At 34.4% G+C, this 19,469-nt stretch overlaps 1 protein-coding gene across 1 annotated transcript in view; it reads right to left on the bottom strand.

Annotated features, from left to right (window-relative positions):
* Window positions 1-1,261: 1,261 nt before the first annotated feature.
* OTOGL (otogelin like) overlaps window positions 1,262-19,469 on the bottom strand; it is an 89,240-nt gene continuing 71,032 nt past the window's right edge. Inside the window, exons 42-57 of the mRNA XM_027680368.1 lie at window positions 18,383-18,524; window positions 17,853-18,038; window positions 17,151-17,363; window positions 16,156-16,260; window positions 15,736-15,843; window positions 15,297-15,398; window positions 13,900-14,004; window positions 13,772-13,812; window positions 12,770-12,833; window positions 11,654-11,832; window positions 11,186-11,290; window positions 10,464-10,583; window positions 8,848-8,893; window positions 6,919-6,990; window positions 4,739-4,818; window positions 1,262-2,214 (exon numbers count right to left, since the gene is read on the bottom strand). Coding sequence (XP_027536169.1) covers window positions 2,014-2,214; window positions 4,739-4,818; window positions 6,919-6,990; window positions 8,848-8,893; window positions 10,464-10,583; window positions 11,186-11,290; window positions 11,654-11,832; window positions 12,770-12,833; window positions 13,772-13,812; window positions 13,900-14,004; window positions 15,297-15,398; window positions 15,736-15,843; window positions 16,156-16,260; window positions 17,151-17,363; window positions 17,853-18,038; window positions 18,383-18,524 — 1,869 coding nt within the window. The 3' untranslated portion in view covers window positions 1,262-2,013. The remainder of the gene's footprint in view (window positions 2,215-4,738; window positions 4,819-6,918; window positions 6,991-8,847; window positions 8,894-10,463; window positions 10,584-11,185; window positions 11,291-11,653; window positions 11,833-12,769; window positions 12,834-13,771; window positions 13,813-13,899; window positions 14,005-15,296; window positions 15,399-15,735; window positions 15,844-16,155; window positions 16,261-17,150; window positions 17,364-17,852; window positions 18,039-18,382; window positions 18,525-19,469) is intronic.

The raw sequence follows: 19,469 nt of genomic DNA, 5'->3' as shown, positions 1-19,469 counted from the left end.
TTTTTATCAAATGCTAAATTCATTAATAAGTTTTGGGTCAAACTCAATGTAAATATAGGATTCCTATCTCTATGTTAAAAAATCAAAAGGCTCCAAGGATATATTTTTCTTTTAAAAGTTGTCCTTTTAATTTCCTGTAAGAGTAAATAAACTATGGCTACGACTATGATTTAAATTTTATTTCTCGCCCACATGAAAAGTTTCTGTACACAAATTCTAACAGCAGTATCAGAGAACATTTTGGTTCTAGGTCCTGGTATCTAATACAACTTGAAATATCTGCCATAAAAATCATAAAAATGTGCAAATGAAGCATATGTTTTCTCAAAGTGTCACTTTATTTTGATCACTGGGTTATCATTATTTCCTTAGAATGGCTAAATATTTTACTGATAATACAATGGATTCTTCCTTAATTTTTAAACCAAGTCACTATTTTTAAGGATATGGATGAGTAGATGAGTCTTGCTAGTAAAGATAGATTTTCCTAGGTAAGCTATTTTTCTTTATAAGCCATCAAACTGAATACAACAAACATTTAAAGATTTGTCACACAAAGTAGTAAAGTAGCCTTGGATTTTAAAGGGGTTTTTAAATTTTATACTACTTACTTTTCATTGTAATAACTTATGTGATAATCCAACCTTTTTCTAACTAAATGATAACAGCTTAAAATTAAAACTGTTTGTCAAAAGGTTTTCAGACTTTTAGACAAGAATTTTAATTCTGAATCAATTTTGATGATAAGGAAAATATTGTCATACTTTGAACCTTTTTCATTCAGTGAGTTTATAAAGCAAAGTAATCTTATAAAAACAAGCCCAAAATTGTATCCCTAATTTTTAAGAGAAGGTTATAGAGTATGTTTAATGAAGGGGAGATTACATTCAGCCTAAAGTGCTGAATCATGGACATTCACAGCTTGATTGAGCATGAATAACTCACCTAAGCCCTTCAAAACATTTATTTTACCTGATTTTTTTTCCCTGGACTCAAAAATTGTGAAGCGTAAATTCAGTAAATAGTCCAAACCTCAGTATTTTTTTAAAAAAATGCTTTTTATAAAAATATACTGAATACAAATCCTCAGACTGGAAAACAAAGGAAGAAACCCATTATGAATAGTTAAAACATTCTGGGTTTTTTTTAATAAATATATATACATAGAATCTTACTCTATAGTTAGTAGGTACCCAATTTCTTTTCTGTGAAAAGTGAAAAATGGATATAAAATAGAATTTTTCATAGCAGAAACAGCTTTTAGATATTTTTATAAAGGCACAAAAGCTTAAAATCTTCAGCATTTGCCTAGTCATGCTTCATATTTATAATATACATAAAAATTAAATATATGTCTAAGGTTTAAAGATATTATTATGATTCTGCTGTGTACTCTGAAGATTTCCTATAAGTACTTACAGATCATAGTGGTGTTGTTTCTCAGTGACTTACAGTGTAAGCAGAGTAGAATCATTGATAACAGCTTAATGGACAAACGATAGATTTTTAAGGAAGAAAAAAAGTGTTGCAGTTGAACTTTCTACTTTTTAAATAAATAATTCAGTCATTCTCAAAATGCTAATTTGCTTCTTTCCCATTTAAACACGGGACCACTGATAGTTTTCAACTGGAGGTCTCAAAGTAAATGAACCATTGAGAAATTCTCAACTTTGATAGGTAGCCACAATCCAAAATTTTAAAATACTGGAAACACAGATGTTAACCAGTTTTCAACAGCTCATCAGAAAGCCACTGAGTAGAAACAAATGATGATTACACCTTGTCCAAAAGGATTTACGTTTTTCTTTCTATACATGCCAATACTTTAAAAGACAATTTGGAGAATAATAAAAAACATCTTTACTAAATTTGTGAAAAGTTGCATTATAAAGCATAACTGAGGACTTTTTTATATCCCTGCAGAGTACTACAACTATCCACGGTCAAAAAATCATGTCTGGTGAAAGGAAACTCATTTCATTTATTCAGATTAAATTTTATCCACAGTAATGTTCAGTTCCATTGGCATGAGCAGTCTATAGGCTCCTGAAGGACGTACATAATTTCAGTGCCATTTCCTGAGCAGCGCAGTGGCACAGTCAGATTACGTGTTCCAATTTCTCGACAACATTTACAGAATCTTAAATGGCTATCAATATTGACATTGAAAATTGTTGCAGACGGGCATTTTCCATCACAAGAAGCCACGTTTATCTATGAGTAAAATAAGAACTGAAATTAGACATCTTAAATTTTGTTGCAAAAATATTACATTTCAAACTACTTCGTGATTAAAACCCATTTTTACATTTGAGAAGGACTCTGGTCTAAAAAATTGTTTTAACTTCTAAAATTCATTCATTCTAAGTTTAGCCACGTTTAAAATATTTTTTTTAATTAAAATGTTCTTTATTGTTTAATCATGTGTTCTGTCTCAAGCTTGAGCAAACTGTGCTGTGCATACCAAAATCAAACCCGCAGTTTAAAAATTAGCAACTTCGAAACAGCACAGTTGAATCCATGTCCTTTCCATGTTCACTGATGAAAAGTTAAATTCTTCTAAGGAAAATGAAGGGAAGTCTATCTTTCTCCTTGAAGGTTCAAGAGGAAAAGCATAGCAGTGGAAAAGCTTTCCCCATTCTTATTCCTATTGCTTGTGACTGAGGGCTTTGTTATCACTCTAAGAAATATATCCAAAAAGTAGATGCAGTAACAAATCAGCAAGGGCACAGAATGGCTAGAAAACTATATGTGCTCTAGACTGAAGTCACTTTCTCTCGCTACTACATTATCTGAGGAATTCTCTTATCTGATAATCTGACAGAAAAAAAAATTGTAATTTTAAATTAAAACAAGCAGTGTTAATAGCTGGGAAATTGAGAACAGCTATACTAGATCTAGTTCTTTCTGTGATAGTTTTAGATCTGATTTCTTATGCAGGTGGGGTATATGAAAGATGCTTTGATACACTCTCTTCCAAGCAGCCTGTGATGAAACGTGCCATATCCATACAAACTAGACCAAAAAGTTACTCTGACAGCTTTTGAATTTCCTGAAATTTAACGGGGGTAAAAAAATACTTTGTCCTAAGCACTAATAATTCCAGTTATTAATTAAAGAAATGTAATCATACTCTGCCCTTTCCAAAGTTTGACAGCATTAATCTGGCTAAAGAACGTGTATGTAGTTCCAAACCAGTCACAGCAGATACCACCATCGGATTGGCCAAAATCACGCAACTGAAAAAGAGTGCCAGTAGGGGAGCTGGAGAGGAAAGGAACTGGAGCTAAGGGTATGAATAGGAATTCTGAGGACATGAAAATCTGGAGGTACTTCTGGGCGAAGGGTAAGGGAATCTGGACTGTGCAAAGGGTGTGCAGCCATCAAGGAAATTAGGAGTAAGAAGATACTGGGAGAAGGGGGTTGTAATACAAATAGAAGTGGGATGGTGGTGAGTCTTTTTCAAAGGTGGTTAGAGAGGGAAAGAAATATGTTCTACAATAGAAAGTCATAAAAAGGAAGGGTTCATTTGTTGTGTCATTCAAGACATAACCTGGCCAACATTCTTATTGCTCCTCTCTGAACATTGTAGTTCTGCAGCAACACAGAAGCACCACAGCTCCACAGAGTACTCTCATTAGTACTGCAGCACTGAATTGTAAGATACTCTAGAATGAGTTTGTTTCCACTGCCTATCCATTTCCCTAAATGTTGTAGCTCTTAGTTAGCCTTTCTGTCAGCTGGAAAGCAGAGATTTTCAAAAAACTGGATGACAGGGCAAGGATCTTTTCAACTAGCTTAAAAAACTTTGAGGTTTGACAAAATCTTTCATTTTAATATACTTTATTTAGTTAATATCATGTCTTTATTTTGTCATATTGCTGTCCTTTAACCTAAATTGTACTACAGTTACTAAAGCAACTGTGAAGCTCTCCAGCATCTTCTCTTAACTGGAGAATTACTGTAATTTCATCTATATATTTATACTCACTCTTTACCAACCCTTCTTCTAAAACTAAATAAATACACCACACACTCCTCCTATTAAAATTTGAACATATCACTGTTGAACTTCTATCAGGATGTCTTTTAATATGTGATGATATTTTGCCTCTTCTCTAATGATTGTTTAGGTACTTCAATAGAATCTTACCAGAGGCCTTTTGGAAGCCTTGAGCTACTTCGTCAAATGTTTCTCTTTTAAGTGCTACATGAGAAATACATTTGCTACTTGGAAATATCCATGGTTTTGTAGATGGGGCTACACAAAAGCTGAGAAATAAGATGTCTTAAGTAGACACATAAATAAATGGGATCAAGAATTTATGATATGGAGACCCATGCTATGTGCAGGAGAAGACACATAGAGTGTAAAGGTCTTCAAAGAGGAATGGAGCAGTGTTTCCATCACGTTGTAAGTTGAAACATTCTAGTCCTCTTTTAGAGTGGGATGTTTTTTTGTGCCAGAGAGTTCAATGCTTTCATTAGTCACAAGCAATTATGGTGTGTATTTTTCATTTGAAGCCAGATGTTTTTCCAGTAGGAGGGCTCAGTGTTTCAGTCATAGGAACAGCTAGTTTTACTGCATTTATGAGTAGGATAACATTCCTAAGGTGAAAGGTCTGCTTTTCAGAAGACAGTAGTTTTTTTTGTTGCTTGTTGTTCATTCTAACCAATTTCTTAGTACTTGATTTGGCATGCCACAGGCCCAGCATCAAAACAGCTCTTTTATGCTTACCGGGCTTTGACTTATACAGTCATTTTTTCTTATGGTTGTCCTGATTGTCATTTTCTGGCAAATTCTTTCTTCCTTTTTGCCTGATAAAATACAGAAAATGCATACTGAATCAATACACCTTCGGACTGCATTTGCTACTACAAAAAGTAAAACTATTAACATAATTTAAATAATTATACTTTGTTTTCCTTAATGTACACACAGAAACTATTACTTCCATATCTCTTTTTAAATCTTATATATTATTAAATAGTTCTTGTGCAGAATTATTTGTTTTATAGCTGGCACATATGAGCCATCAAGTGGACCAAATAAGCTATACAGATTTTAGAAATATTAAAATAGGAATATAATTTTAAATTGCACATATGGCAAGACAAATATAAGCAATGAGGAAAAAAGATGTCTCAAATACTTTTGAATAGTATTAGAATTAATTCTGTTTTATTGGGAATGTTGAATGCAAATAGGATTTCAATTCTGCATTTTAGAAAATTTTCAGAACTTAACATTGAGAAGGTGAAGCTGTGAATGTGATTACACTGATGCTATTTTGCAGGTTTAAAAATTAAATATAATTATATAATTTCTATATATTTTTGAAAAATATGTCCTTCAAGGAAGCTTTGAAAGAGAGAGATGCACCCATTTGCTAAATATGGTGCACTTTTTATCACTAGATTTGAAGCATTTAGCACTGACTCAGCATACAGAGCTAGGATTAGGGAAATACTGAATTTTTAGGTACAATCTGGGAGATATTGACAGGAGTTGTTTCCTTCTATTTGAAAAATAAAACCGTAGAGTGCAAAGCCATTTTTAACATATTAAAAATTAAAAATATAATTTTTCATGCTGCACTCCATATCAGACTGTTATTACTATCTGTGTAACAGAAGTTAATTAGATCTCCTATTTCACTTCCCATCAAAATCATGTATCAGTTTTGCTGTGGAACCATTCTGGATATCCAGCATATAAAATAATAAGCACTATTCAGCAGAGTTTCTCAGCCTTCCACACATGCCTTCATGGTTGGGTGTACACAAAAAGAACAACTCTTCTGTTACCCAGAAGTTTGTGAGCACTTTTCTATGATAACTGAGCTCTGAGTAACCAAGATATTCTGTAACCACAGCTCCACTGAGTATTTAAAAATTAGGTTTGCTGCAGAGTACAGCTAGATTTTAATCTGTGCATTCAGAATAAAATAAGATTATGTTACTGAATTAGCAAATTGCTGTATGATTGAAGTTGTTAGCCTGTAATATCTTGCTTTTTCTTCCTCAGAGACACTTAAGAAAAAGTTCTGTGGTATTTCCATTAGAAAGTGTTTGCCAGCATGAGTACATGTAGACAATGCAATCTTTGTATTGCTACAAGTCATGTAGACATACCTATGACATTTCAGCATATAAAGTGCTGATGTCTAATGAAGACTGATGCTATACTTCTCTCTCCCCAACCCTGAACTGTAAAGATCTGCATTCAATATCAGATGTGCTTTGTTACTCATTCCTTATTTCGCAATGAGTTTCTGTGACTTACCTATCCTAAAAAGTTAAGAATTATGAGTGTAATGCAACAGTTTTGTAACATTCTGTATTTTCTGGTGTAAAAAGTATATATTACCAAGTGGTTGCAATTGTATGTTTCCGCCCTACCCTCAACATTTTCCTAACTTTGTAAAGCATATTATTTGTGACAAAGAAGAAATACAGCATAAATCCACATCTGCAAAGGTGAGACCAGACAATAACACGCACTCTTGTTCTATTTTAAGACAAAAAAAAAAATCCATCAATAATTTCAGAAACCTAGGATCAGATTTAGAATCTCTTGGTAACCGTACTCAGAATTATGATTTTTTTTCAGTAACATTTTATAGTACCACTAGCCACTACAGTAAATTCATGTGCTAAAACAAATTTCAGCAAGAGCAGGAGGAATAAGCATAAATGGATGAACCTAATTCTGACAGGTGCTGAGCAGTGAACCTTAACTGGGCTTTACAAAACCACTGATTTGGGAGACCAACAGAGGATCAGCACCTCTCAGTATCAGACCCAGAACCATTAACTGCATGGCAACATTTAATGATGATGACAGCTATGACATATATATCAAGTACTGCTTACAATATTATCAAAAAAAGGAAAATACAGTATTAAAAATAATACCTGGTTCACAATTAATACTATCAGTAGGCACTACTGGATTAATGGCAAAGGGTAATAGACCCAATCCAGAACCTGGCAGAATCATTAGGAATAGAAGATTCTCATGAAATAAAAACATTTCTGTATAAATGACATTTCATTAATTCTTACACTGCCAACTGCAATTTTTCTTTTAATAAAAGATGATAAGCTTTCCTATTAGTCTTCTACAATTTAGAAACTCCGCAGTTGCTTCAAGTCTCACTAAAGATGACCTAAACTTTATTACACTCCTGATTAACACGAAACTGGAATGATGCTTACTTTTAAACCAAACTTTTGCAATGAGTCTCTCTATGGCAAGGTAAGAATTAAATATTTGCACTCACTTTGCATGCATCAAATCAAGGTCTTTCAGAAAAGTTATTTGTCCCCATTAAAACCCCAACGTGTTGCAAGCTCTATTTATAAGTACTCTTCTTAACTGCTTCACCACAGGGCACATGCTTTTAGTTAAAAATAAAACAAAATAAAAATCAAATAGCATATAATTGTTTGAATTATATCTGGGGTTTTTAGCAGCCACCTCAGCAAGTATTTCTGAAGTATAACAATGCCTTTCCTGAGGCCACAGAATATGGCCAAAATTATAAATCTTCCTGATCAAAAGAAAACAAATACTCAATAATTTTTAAGACTAAGTTTCTAAAAAAAACCAACCTAATTTTGAGGGGAAGTTAAATATTTTTCAACACAGCTTATCTCATGAGAGAAAGAATATTGTCATTAAGACTGTAGCACAATTTGGTGTGTTATTTCTCTATGGTGGTTCTCATTAAAAAATGTACTATATTGTATTAAAATACCCTTTATTTTCTACATTTTGTATACAATAGAATATCAATATTTACTGTTCACTTTATAAGACTAGCATAACTTGACATTGCTCTGTATTAGATAAATATCAATATTCTCTTTTTTCACCAAATTATATAAAATACATTGCACTTCAGTCTTATGTAATAACTGTACAATATATGGTTGTGTCTGTGACTTGCTAGTCAATATTAAGTAAACACTTGTCTACAAAAATTCCAAAAACCAATTTTCTTATATATTTTACTCTAATGCTGAAGTCAAAAATGGCCGAAAAAGAGGGGGAGGATTTTCTGAAGTGTTGAACATGTTCTTGCTCTACACAATTAATTTTATACAGCAAGGGGTTTTTATATATAAATAATTATATATCTAGGTAATAAAACTTTTCTTAGTCAAAACTGTAGCAAAAATCTGTTTGTTATCAATCAATTTTTAAAATTGCATAAATTATGAAGTCTTTATGTCAGCCTGAGTCACATTTCATCATATTTTAAAGTTACATAGTCAGAAAATGTGTACGTATTCCCAGTTACTAAGAAGTTGATTTTATATAGGAGTCACTATCTTCAGTATTACTATAACTTTTCCTCATTTGGGATTTTTAAAAAAGTATTCCAGTATTTTGGCCCTAGAAAATACATATTAGGGATACAGAATAAATCAATAGGTTTGAAGACATATTGCAAAATGTTACTGAATTAGGAATCAATTTTAGGGGGGAAAAATCCTTATTTTTTATGGTGAAAATCATATAGGTAATATTTTAGAGCCATCTTAGCAATAAAGAGAATTTGTTCATTATTTTAATTGAGATAACTTTTAATCTCCCTTGGATTATATTTGGAGAGATTTGGTTATACTCCAGAACAATAATGTTAAAAATCACCAAGTCAGCAGCCAAATGAAGCAATACCTTTTAATAAGAGTAGTTAGGGAACTACAACAATTTTTATGTGATTTGCAGGGGGACTGCATGCTTTTTCCTTCTTTATGTCCCAGCAACTGAGGTTAAAAAACAAGCCCTCCAAAATCAAAGCAAAACTAGCACATATTGCAGCCTTCAACACTTACAGGTCTTGCAGCAGCCATCATTATACGTCTGCACAATTCCTCCATTCTAGGAAAATAAAAGGGGAATATAGCAAAAAACACTGTGCCTGATGAAAAGGTAAGACATTCCATGTTTTAAAGATGCTCATCTAATAAAAAGTAGCATCACTGAAATGAAGATAATTACACGGATATGTATCAGCTGAAGCTTTGGTTCACAAATTCTTTACAACCTTTGAAATTGAAACCAAACTCATCACTGCTGAAAGTTCAGTAGTGTTCAGTTGGCATATGATCTAGTCTCCTTTGAATAAATCACTTAGTTTCTGTAAGCATGTTTTTATATCACCCACTACTGTCTATTTCCCCATCACTGAAACTTATTAGGATAGTTTAAAAAAATTCATGTGTGTAGCACAGAACTGCATATCAAGCAGTTAACAGAACAGACGAAAGACATTTTTTAGCTTCTATCTTTTCATGCGAGCATACATTATTTATATCATTGAAGAAAAATCACTGAATAAGTTGTTCAAGAACTTTGGAGCACTTAAACTCAGACACTTAAATCCACATTCCTGAATGATCCTGAGATGCCTGTCAGAAGAGCTTTCTTCTCAGCTACTGGTTCAAGTCTGTGTTCAACATCTCTGAAAAACAGGTCAGACTAACTCAAGAAGTTAATTATAGGGCTCCATTCTTTAAAATCTTAACCATTATTACTAAGGAAAGATCTTAATAGATGGTGTCAAAATGGTTCCAAGGAAGAAACTCAAGCATAAAGTCAAAGTAGTACAGACGCTAATTTTAGATAGTGTACCTTCTTCAGGATTTTTTTAAACAAATGCAATGGATAAGTAGGACTTGTGCTAAATTCATAATCTGTAGTCAGATTAATGGTCAATAATGGTACTTACCCTCTCTACATATATATTTATTATTATTCATAGTTTATATTAAATATATGGTGTACTGCAATGCAAGAATTAAAAGTATTATAAAGTTAGAGAAGTATTAAATTAGAAATTAAACTGTAAACAAATATGCAGTGTATGTGAAGAACAGATGTTCTTCAAAGCAGTTTATATGGGCGTGCCACATTTACATTTTTAGATATATGATGTAGGTAGATACCCTTTCATGTATGATATTTTTTATTATGTTATAAAAAGTTTATTTTAAAAGATAATAAAGTTTTTATATACTCTGTCATCTTCCTAATCTTTGCACAACTTAAGGAATTTTTAATATAGCCAACTTTTATATGCAGCATTTCTGGATTGCTTGGTCTGATTTATTTAGTCTATGTGCACTATGAACTTGGCTAAGTGTTATTCTGAACTAAAGTAGGACACCGTGGTTAGCACTTTATATAGTGGTATGTTAAGCATGATTCCAATTCCACAATATTTTAAAAGCAGTCATCAAGACCCAAACCAAATTTTTATACTGCTCACAGATACTTTGTCAGTTGAAAAGCAAACAGGAGCATAGGAAATAATTGCAAATTGCTAGTTTACATGTTTTTACTTACCACTTTTTTAATTTAAAGGAACTACATGACCTATGCATGCCTTGTCAAGTGTAAGCCAAACTCCAGAGCAGTTATTGTCACTTACCTCACCCTAAGTACAAACCTTTGTACAGTCAGTGTCATTAAACGGGGGGCAGACAACACTCGATCCCAGTATGATAGCCCCTGCAGCAGTCTTAGCACATTTGTAGTTGGTGCAGTTGGAGCTCCAGGTGCTTCCTTCCTGAATATATGAACCAAAGCCATTGTCAGGAAAGCCAAAACATTTCAGCTTTATCTACAACTTCAAATGTCTCTAAAACTGGTGCCCTCATGCTGTAGTACCTACTGAAGTGGAAAGTCTTGCATACCACTCAGAGGTGACAAGGGGAAAGGCCATCCTCTAACTACCAGTGGCTACTCCTCCCTGGAGCCATGGCTCTATTCTCCAGCACGCTGCTCAGCATGGGTGTCCTAATGCAGAATTAAAGGTATCTGTGCCAGTTAGTTTCTTTTGCTCTGAAAGCAGTGGAAAGTATGAACCAAGTTATGGTCACATCCAAATTTCCAAGTATGGGAATGCTGACACACATCATCAAGATCCTAAACCCCAGTGCTTCAATTTGCACTCTTCCTTTCTGTAGTAACCAGAATAAGAAGAGTGGCCCTGAGAAGAGGGGGACATAGGAGTCCTGGTGTGGACTCTGAAGCTCCAAACACATCTAAATCACAGTATATGACTTAGAGTTACAATTTGAACCCTTCCCTGCACTTGGAGCATATCCAATCTTAAATAAATTATGACATTTACTTATCTTTATAGAAAATGTGTCCAAAGACACTTACCTCATACACAATAAGTGTTCCATTCTCTGTATGAAAAGAGCAGGACACATTTTGACACATACCACAACAAGTATGGTGACTGAAGGAAGGAATATATATTTGATGCTGGAAAGAAAGGAAAGAAAAAAAAACAAGCAAGTATTTTTAAACATATAGGATACAGAAATTCTTTGATTTCTAAAACTAAAAATACCAAGAAAAACAATATACAGATGAATGGATGGATGGATGGATGGATGGATGGATGGATGGATGGATGGAAGGATGGTCAGATAGATACATTTACATATGCTGATAGAACCTGCCTCTAAAAATAATCCTGTAGACACAAGGTACACATCATCACTGTTAAGTTCTCATATTCTTGCTGAGTTAACAGGACTAGCAAAAGTTTTCACTAAAACTTTTATCCTAATTGTGCAGCCATGCTCACAAATTGCATCATTCCTGTATTTTAAGAATACTCACAGCTTCACATCGCTGGGAACAGTTCATCATTGTGAAATGCATGGCATTGTATCCTGTGTTCTGATCTTTTTCTTGTAAACACTGTACAGTGTAACAAAGGTCTCCATCGAGGTACTGAATTACTGACTGTCCAGGATTCAGTACTGTGACCTCTTGGAAGATGCACACATCATCCTTCTCTAAAATGAAAAGAAATAAATGGTACCAAAAAATCATCAAACAAATTAAAAGAATCTCTGATAAGACAAAAGTAGGGCAAAGTCCTATGCAAAAGTATTCTAACTTTTAGACTTGACTGTTTGTGGTTTAAATTACCAAAAAAGAGGGGGAGGAAGTATAATTCAACTTAAGAAAATTCTACAAAATGCAAAACTGCCTAAAATTGATAGTGTTCCTACAATGGAAGTAAAAAAAAATGTGTTGTTCTTACTTTTAAAGAGTTCTAATATTTGACATTCAACTATTCTGCACATTGCAAAATGTAGCCTTTTTGTCAATTAAACTAGTATGTCTCCAATTACCTCTAGGCCAGTAATCTGCTCAAGCTGTACCATAAATGTGTGCTTTGCTCCTTGAGACAATTTAGCCTGGGCTACTGTCAGGACTGCAGCATACCTCCAGCACCCCCATGCACAGTGCAGCTGAAATCTAGCTTACCATAGGGTAGCTGGGTGAGAGAAGGGAGCAGAGGTCTGATCTTAAGACTGGCTTCCTACTCTTGTGCTGGCTAAACAGGTTTGTTGCTCTAGTGTGAGATGTTGTCTCATTTGTGCTTGAAAGTGGACTAGGAGCAGTTGCACTGCTCACACACAGCTGCACTTCACAACATGCTTTCCATATGCCCCTTACCAGAGAGACTGTACCTGACTCTGAAAGCACGGGCAGTTTTACAACACTCCTACATCCCACAAGAATTGACACAAAATGGATGGGCTAGCAGACAAAGCCTCATATCCAGAAAAGACAGTATAATAGCATAACTAGGTAGACACACATTAAATCAAGACAAAGGAGCATTTACATTTGAGAAGGTCAGTATGATCCTATTTCTGCTTTCTTTTCATGCCCTTTCTGCTGAAAACTAAAACACAACAACAAGGAATATGAAAAAGTTACCACAAATGTAGTGAGTGCATCCACAAGCACTGGAAACACTATTATCTATTTTTTTAACTTCTCCCTGAGTATAAAAAGATAAAAGTTTGCAAAGTCATGTACAATTAAAGTAGTGCTAAAGCAGACAATTTTTCTCTAAAAATGTAAAATATTACTTTCATCGTTTCCACCCCTGGTTTCATAAAAGAGAAAAAGGTACTCAAGAAACAGCAGCACACTCAGAGTTATTCAATGTATTTATCTCTTTAAACAGAAAAAAACACTTCATTTTCTCTACAAGTGCATAAGAACAGCTGAGTAAATAAAAAACATTTTTTTCTTGAGATACAAAGTTATTTCAATAATACCCATATTAGTAAAAGATTGCCTTCTAAGAATTTACTTCCAAAAAACAAATGAAATTCAAATTTAAAACCCCTGATTAGACTTTATGTTATGCAGTCTTCACATATGGACATTTGATATGGAAAATATCATCACTATGGTTATAATAGGAGTTTGAATATTCATTCGTAACTATTTTCCAGATCACAGTCCCTATTACAACAAACTACACTAGGAGGAAATATTTATGAATTCTCCAAGCAGCTAAATTCAATAATGTTATATCAATGTCATCTAAAGCATAAATAATTAATGAAAAACCAATTTCTCCAGATGATATATATGGTAATAAAACTCATTCCTCATTAATTATTTAAAAAAATGGGAACTATTTCTGTAGAAAACCTTACCAGCATATTGTTTCGTGTCAACATTGAACAGGACAATATTACAGTTGCTTTTCTTCTTTTGACATCTTACAACACAGAAAGTGAAATTTCTCCACAGAATAGTTGACACTTGTTTGAATCATGTTCTTGAGCTGGGGACTGGGAGGCTGTACCACCCTGTCCATGGTCAGTCTCATCACCCTTTGCAACTAATTGAAACAAGGAATATAAAGGGAAGAGCAACAGGGCTGAACACCATTAATAAAAATATCTTAAAAATGCCGCTTACCAATTTACAGGTCAGCATAGTAGTGTTTTCACAATTACATTCTGAGGAGAAAAAAAAAACATGTTAATCAGTTAGATAACTGTTAGCTTTAGTTAACAGCTGTGACTAAGGAATAAAGCAATAATTACCACAGTGCCATTCTGGACAACATTGCCCGAGTATTTTTTCCTTCACGGGTGTCATGTCATCTGTGCAAATCATAGGAGGTTCAGAACAAAGATTTTCATCACAAACTAAATGAGGGGAAAAGATATGTATGAGAATTTACTTAAATTTACTTCATATTTTCCAGCTTACATATCTTTTGATATACTATTTTTTAAATAATGTTATGTTACATAAATTTTACTGTGTTTTTTAAGTAACTGAATTACATTTGGAACTAAAAAAATAAACAAAGATTTACAAAAGTGATTTTAGTTTCCTTAGAACATGTTTAAATTTTCAGAAACATCACACAGGATTCATTTAATATTCTTCCTACTTCAGAATCACTCAACATTATAACCAGTACCAAAGACAATTAAAATCATAGTCTTTGGAAAACACGGGGTTTTTTCTTCTCAGATACAAATGTGCTGTAAAGCACACTCCCATGAGATAACAGGGAGCAAATGCCATCCTAGGATGACCCTAACAAGAAAATGCCTGCCTCTCTTATCAGAAGTGGCTTACTGGGACTTTGAAAGAAGATCATACACTAAGATGTAGATCAAACCTGCCAGAATTTGGCAAAAAACAATGCCAAAGGCTTCTGCAGAAACTTTCACCTGGGCAAAAGTGCTAGGAAAAGGAAAGGACCAAAATACAGAAAGAAATGAAGTAAAAATTACTAAATTCCAAACTTTGTGGAAAACAATTTAATTAATTGAAGCTACCCTGCAAGAGTGCAATAGGACAAGACGGCAGCAGCATAAGAGTCAATTTAAATTAAGCAGTTACACTTGTAGACATTATTTAAGAACATATAGCACAATTTATGTGTTTTATGAGGCTATGAAATGGACAAGGTTACACTGCAAATATTTTTCTTCTGGCTGTTCATTGTTTGAAAAGTAATCAACCCGGCAGTTTTTGGGACCCTTGGTCTACTCCTTCCCCTGAAAGCTAAAAGTGCAAAGAAACTGCCTAAGCATTAATGAATAGTACAACAGAGGTACAACAACAGGAAAGTTGTTTTATTAAATCTGTTTTAATATATGAACAATTGTATACTTACACTCCAAGCATGGGATTCAGTTCTACGTTAATATATCAGTATTTAGATCATCATGAAAATAACTATATTCTGTCTGGTGAACTAAATAACCTCTCCAGACTCCACTGACTAGTCTCATTAGACCACCACTGAGCATACCAAGAACTTTGAATCTACCTCAAATACAGACACCTTCAGTCAGATCTCTTTGTCTATATCTGAAGCCCACCCTAAATGCTGAATCAAAAAAATCTACACACACACACACAGAGTCTGTCATTTTAACTAAATTTGGCAACATATGGAACTGACAACAGTTACACTCACCACAGTAGTAATGAGGACAACAGTAATGTATGGTGTTAAGGTCTACAGTGAGAATTTCCCCTTCATCACACAGAGGAACAGGCTCAATACAGGATTCACAAACTAAATATAAAAAAAAAAATCAGACATTTACAAAGTTGTAAATACTAAAAAGTTAGCACATGTGAATTCATTTAATAGACTAAATAACAAGTAATATTGTGTTTATTACTCATATAACAGAACTTTCATGGACTTTATATAAAAATTTAACAAAATTCAACTACGATGTTCAAAATTATGTTGGAAAGAAAAGATTCTCAAACTCAAAAATAATTATGCTCCAATCAGCCTGATCCATGTGAAGTCTCACTGACCTCTCCAAGAATTCCTGGCTTAAGTTACTTGGTTTGGAATTATTGTCTGGTTTCGTAATTTTTGACTATTCCTTAGTTCTTACCACAGAGATGTGAGAAACAACAGGGATCTTCCTGTTTTGCTTCAACAATAAATTGATCTTCTCTGCAGTCCAGCTGGGAAGCATTGAAACAAACTGAAGGATCACATTCTATAGGATGAGAAACAAACACTATTATAAAAGCAGTCACTGAAAAAATACTAAAAAGATAAAGAAAATGTATTCTTGATCTGCTTAGTAAAATAAAACACCCCGAATTGACTGTAAATCAGAAATGACACAAAACACAAACACAAAAAAAATATTGGAGAATGAGGACAAAAACCATATCTCATTGCCTGGTGCTATTTACGGTGTCCCATTCTGTTAACAGTCAAAACAACTTGTAATGTAAATTTTTTTTCAACATACAATGCAAGTATGGAAGACTTCCCAGTAACTGTGGTTTTGTATTTCCCTTACCACATCGGTACTGTGGACAGCAGGACAGGGGATGGTAGCCTACCACTAATTTTTCAGTGGGTTTGCATGTTGGAATAATGGCATCACACAATGACATGTTACATTCTGTGGAATAAAAAAAACCCAATCAATTTTAGTGTATTTAGACAGACACAATGCAAGTTCTATAGCTCAAGATATTTATACCTTCTAGTACAGCGATCCACTTAATATGAGCAGCCCAAGCCAGCTTAAAGTGCACTCCATACCATCATGTAGACCTTTGAGCTCAACACAAGCAAGCAGCTATATCCCTCCTAAAAGAGGTATTTACTTGCTCTGCTACATAAAGCCAGCTAAAATGTCCCACTGATTTCCCCTAAGCAAATTGACAATACAGCATTGGTTACAGGTATCTAATGAGCAAAAGCACCACATCAGCTGGACCATTTGTTCTCCTTTTCCTTGAAGATGTTAAGAAGAAATAAGTACATTTTGCTTAATGTTTTAGGAGCAATAAGTTTACTTTTTTTTCCTAACAACCATGGCTAGACAGAATATTAGTATGCAGTGATCAGCTCACAGAAAACCCATCTGGAAAACAGCAGTAGATCAGAGGATACTGCTTGTCACACCAAAGCACTAGTAAGGAAAGCAAACAGGGTCTGATGACTGCCCCAATTACCAAGGTACTTCTATCATCAAACATATATCAATTTATTATTGATATATATATATATATTATTGATATATATTATAAATTCCATGCAAGAGCTTAAAAAATAATTTTTAACAGAAGTTTTGTTTAACTGGTAAACTTCTAAGAAAAAATTTATTTCAATGAGTCAATTCTTATATAGAAAAGAAGCCTGACTTCCTGGTCCAGCCAGCCACAAGTACCTGAAAATGACTTCTGAAAAATGTTACCTTGAATCCTGCCTAAAGTTTGTCAGCTGCCAGTGAATGTTAAGCACTTACCTTACACTTCTGTTACTGAAAACAAGTGTGGTACATACCACAAACTTTCTTGGGACAGCAAGCTCTCTCTTCAATGACACTGACAATAACTTCTCCTTGTCTTTCACAGACTGGTGGTGGATCCTCATTGCATTCAGGTTCTACAGCAACAATGCTTCCATTTTCTAAACATCCATGCATACAACAGCCTCTCATGGACCCATTCCAGATCTCCCCAGCAGAGCGGGGTTGTCCTTTACTATCTGTACATGCTGGAAGAATAAACCCATTACATCCCTTCAACAAGTAGACAGCTCCCATTTTCTGTAAGCAACTATGAATTGCATAAAACTATTGCATAAAATAATACATCTGTCAAGCATTATGATAAAGGAATCCAAGGAAGGATGATGACCTTAAAAGCCCAAAGAAACAAATGCTTCACTAGGGATGAAAACGGGTGAAGGTAAGGGACAGAACCTGCCCATACTATTCCTCCCTGAGTACTAGAGGAAGAAAAGCTTGAGAGGTATGGAAGAATGACCGTCATTTTTCCCCAACAGAAGCGCATCAGCACTGGGTCTTAAATTGAACTGAACTGAAAGCACAAACTGCTTTAGCCTGAGACACAGCTAGGTTCTATTTAATGGATCTCTACCAGATTCACACTTACTGAGGACTGGCACAGAACTTAAAGTCTTACACTGAACTGTGGTTAATATCATCATATCTGCAAAACTACTCTGCTCTGATGTACTTACTACATTTTTCTTCTGGTATACAGAGGTCAGAGTCTGTTCTATGCAGAATGGTGCCATTTTTACACACACAGTCTTCCCTCAAATAGGAGCAGGGAGAATCTTCATAGAACCATTTATTTAAGCATGTCTTGGCTTCACAGGGTTGCACACAAGGCTGGTATTCCTTGCCCTCAGGACAACTCAATGCTGCAAGGAATAAAAACAGTGTTTCTGTTATTCTTCCAGTATTTCATTGTATAAATTGGTAGTAAGAACAAATGATTGTATCACAGAAAGTAGGCATTTATACTTTTAACAGTACTTTAGGTAAGCAACTCATTCAATTGAGATTAAACTCATTCATGACACTTTGACTAAAAGAATACATCTTAAGAACTTGTACCCCGATTTACCCACACTGTGATAAAATGAGATAGCACTTACAATAATAATAGAAGCTAATACATTTTTAACTCATCACTAAACACTAAATCACTAAAAAGCCTCATCACTAAAGACATATGGTGTATAGAATATAGATATATGCTTACAACAGTAATCAGCTGTTCTCCATTTAATGCAGATGTTGTGCTTGTTGCACAAAGCTACATATGCAGAAAGTGCATCACATTCATAATTCCAAAAATAAGTACTGTTGATCCACATCTTCTCACAAAATTCCTGTGGTGACACCTAGGAACATATTGCAATTGGGAACTAAAAAGTATAAGGACTTCATGTAATTAAAATAAATCATTAATTACAAGAAATAATACAGCCTCAAGGGGAAAAAAATCACTAGCAGTGCCTAAATTAAAAAACTCCTTTTTTTCTCAGAACACTCATTCTACAAAACTTAAACAACCAGAATTTTTTATGCTCATCAGTAAACACAGAACACAGTCCTAAGGAGATTTTCACACTACTTGCAAGAACTTTTCAGTATAGCCCTGTCAACTAAAATCAACAATCTCAGCTAAACATTTCTGCTATACCTTCCATAAAATCCTGCTGTGAATGAATTATTTATTACTCTCTTTCTATATCTGTAGGATCTGATAGCCTATGTTACTGAGTCTAAATGCAGGTGATGCAACCTTTCTTACTTCTGTTGTTTCCTTTTGCATAAGTTTGTAACATGGTGGAAAAGTCAGATTTTGTTTCAGTCTGCCTATTCACTACTGTGCTGCACTGGTGCTACTCTCCCTTCTTGATTCCAAACTGCTTACCATTGCTCCCTGCCACTAAGTTTCTGCAGCAAATATAGCTCCTTCCTTTCAGAAGAACTCCCTCTCTTTTTTTCTATCTGGGAAAAGTGAGGAGTGGTCTTGGGAATTTGAAGGAAGGGGTTCAGCTGCCTGCAATACTTGTAACAGCATTTGTCTGTGATGAAACCAAAGTGTAACCAACACAAACTAAGGGCAGAAAGGCAGAACAGCAAGAAGTGAATCAGGAATCTGAACATATCTCTGAGAATAAAGATACACTTGAGTAATTAATCCTTTTTATTTTTAATTAAGTGGGGAAAGTCAGTCCCCAGAGATTTGGGATTTCCTCATTTTCTGTTCTGGGAAGCAGCTGTGCTACACTACCCACCTCTAGTGGCAGGCTGCATGCTACAGCTCTATCTCCATTAGA

The sequence above is a fragment of the Neopelma chrysocephalum genome, unplaced genomic scaffold (assembly GCF_003984885.1).
Source record: "Neopelma chrysocephalum unplaced genomic scaffold, ASM398488v2 Primary Assembly neopelma1_59, whole genome shotgun sequence".
Taxonomy (NCBI): Eukaryota; Metazoa; Chordata; class Aves; order Passeriformes; family Pipridae; genus Neopelma; species Neopelma chrysocephalum.
This window is presented reverse-complemented; position numbering and strand designations above follow the sequence as displayed.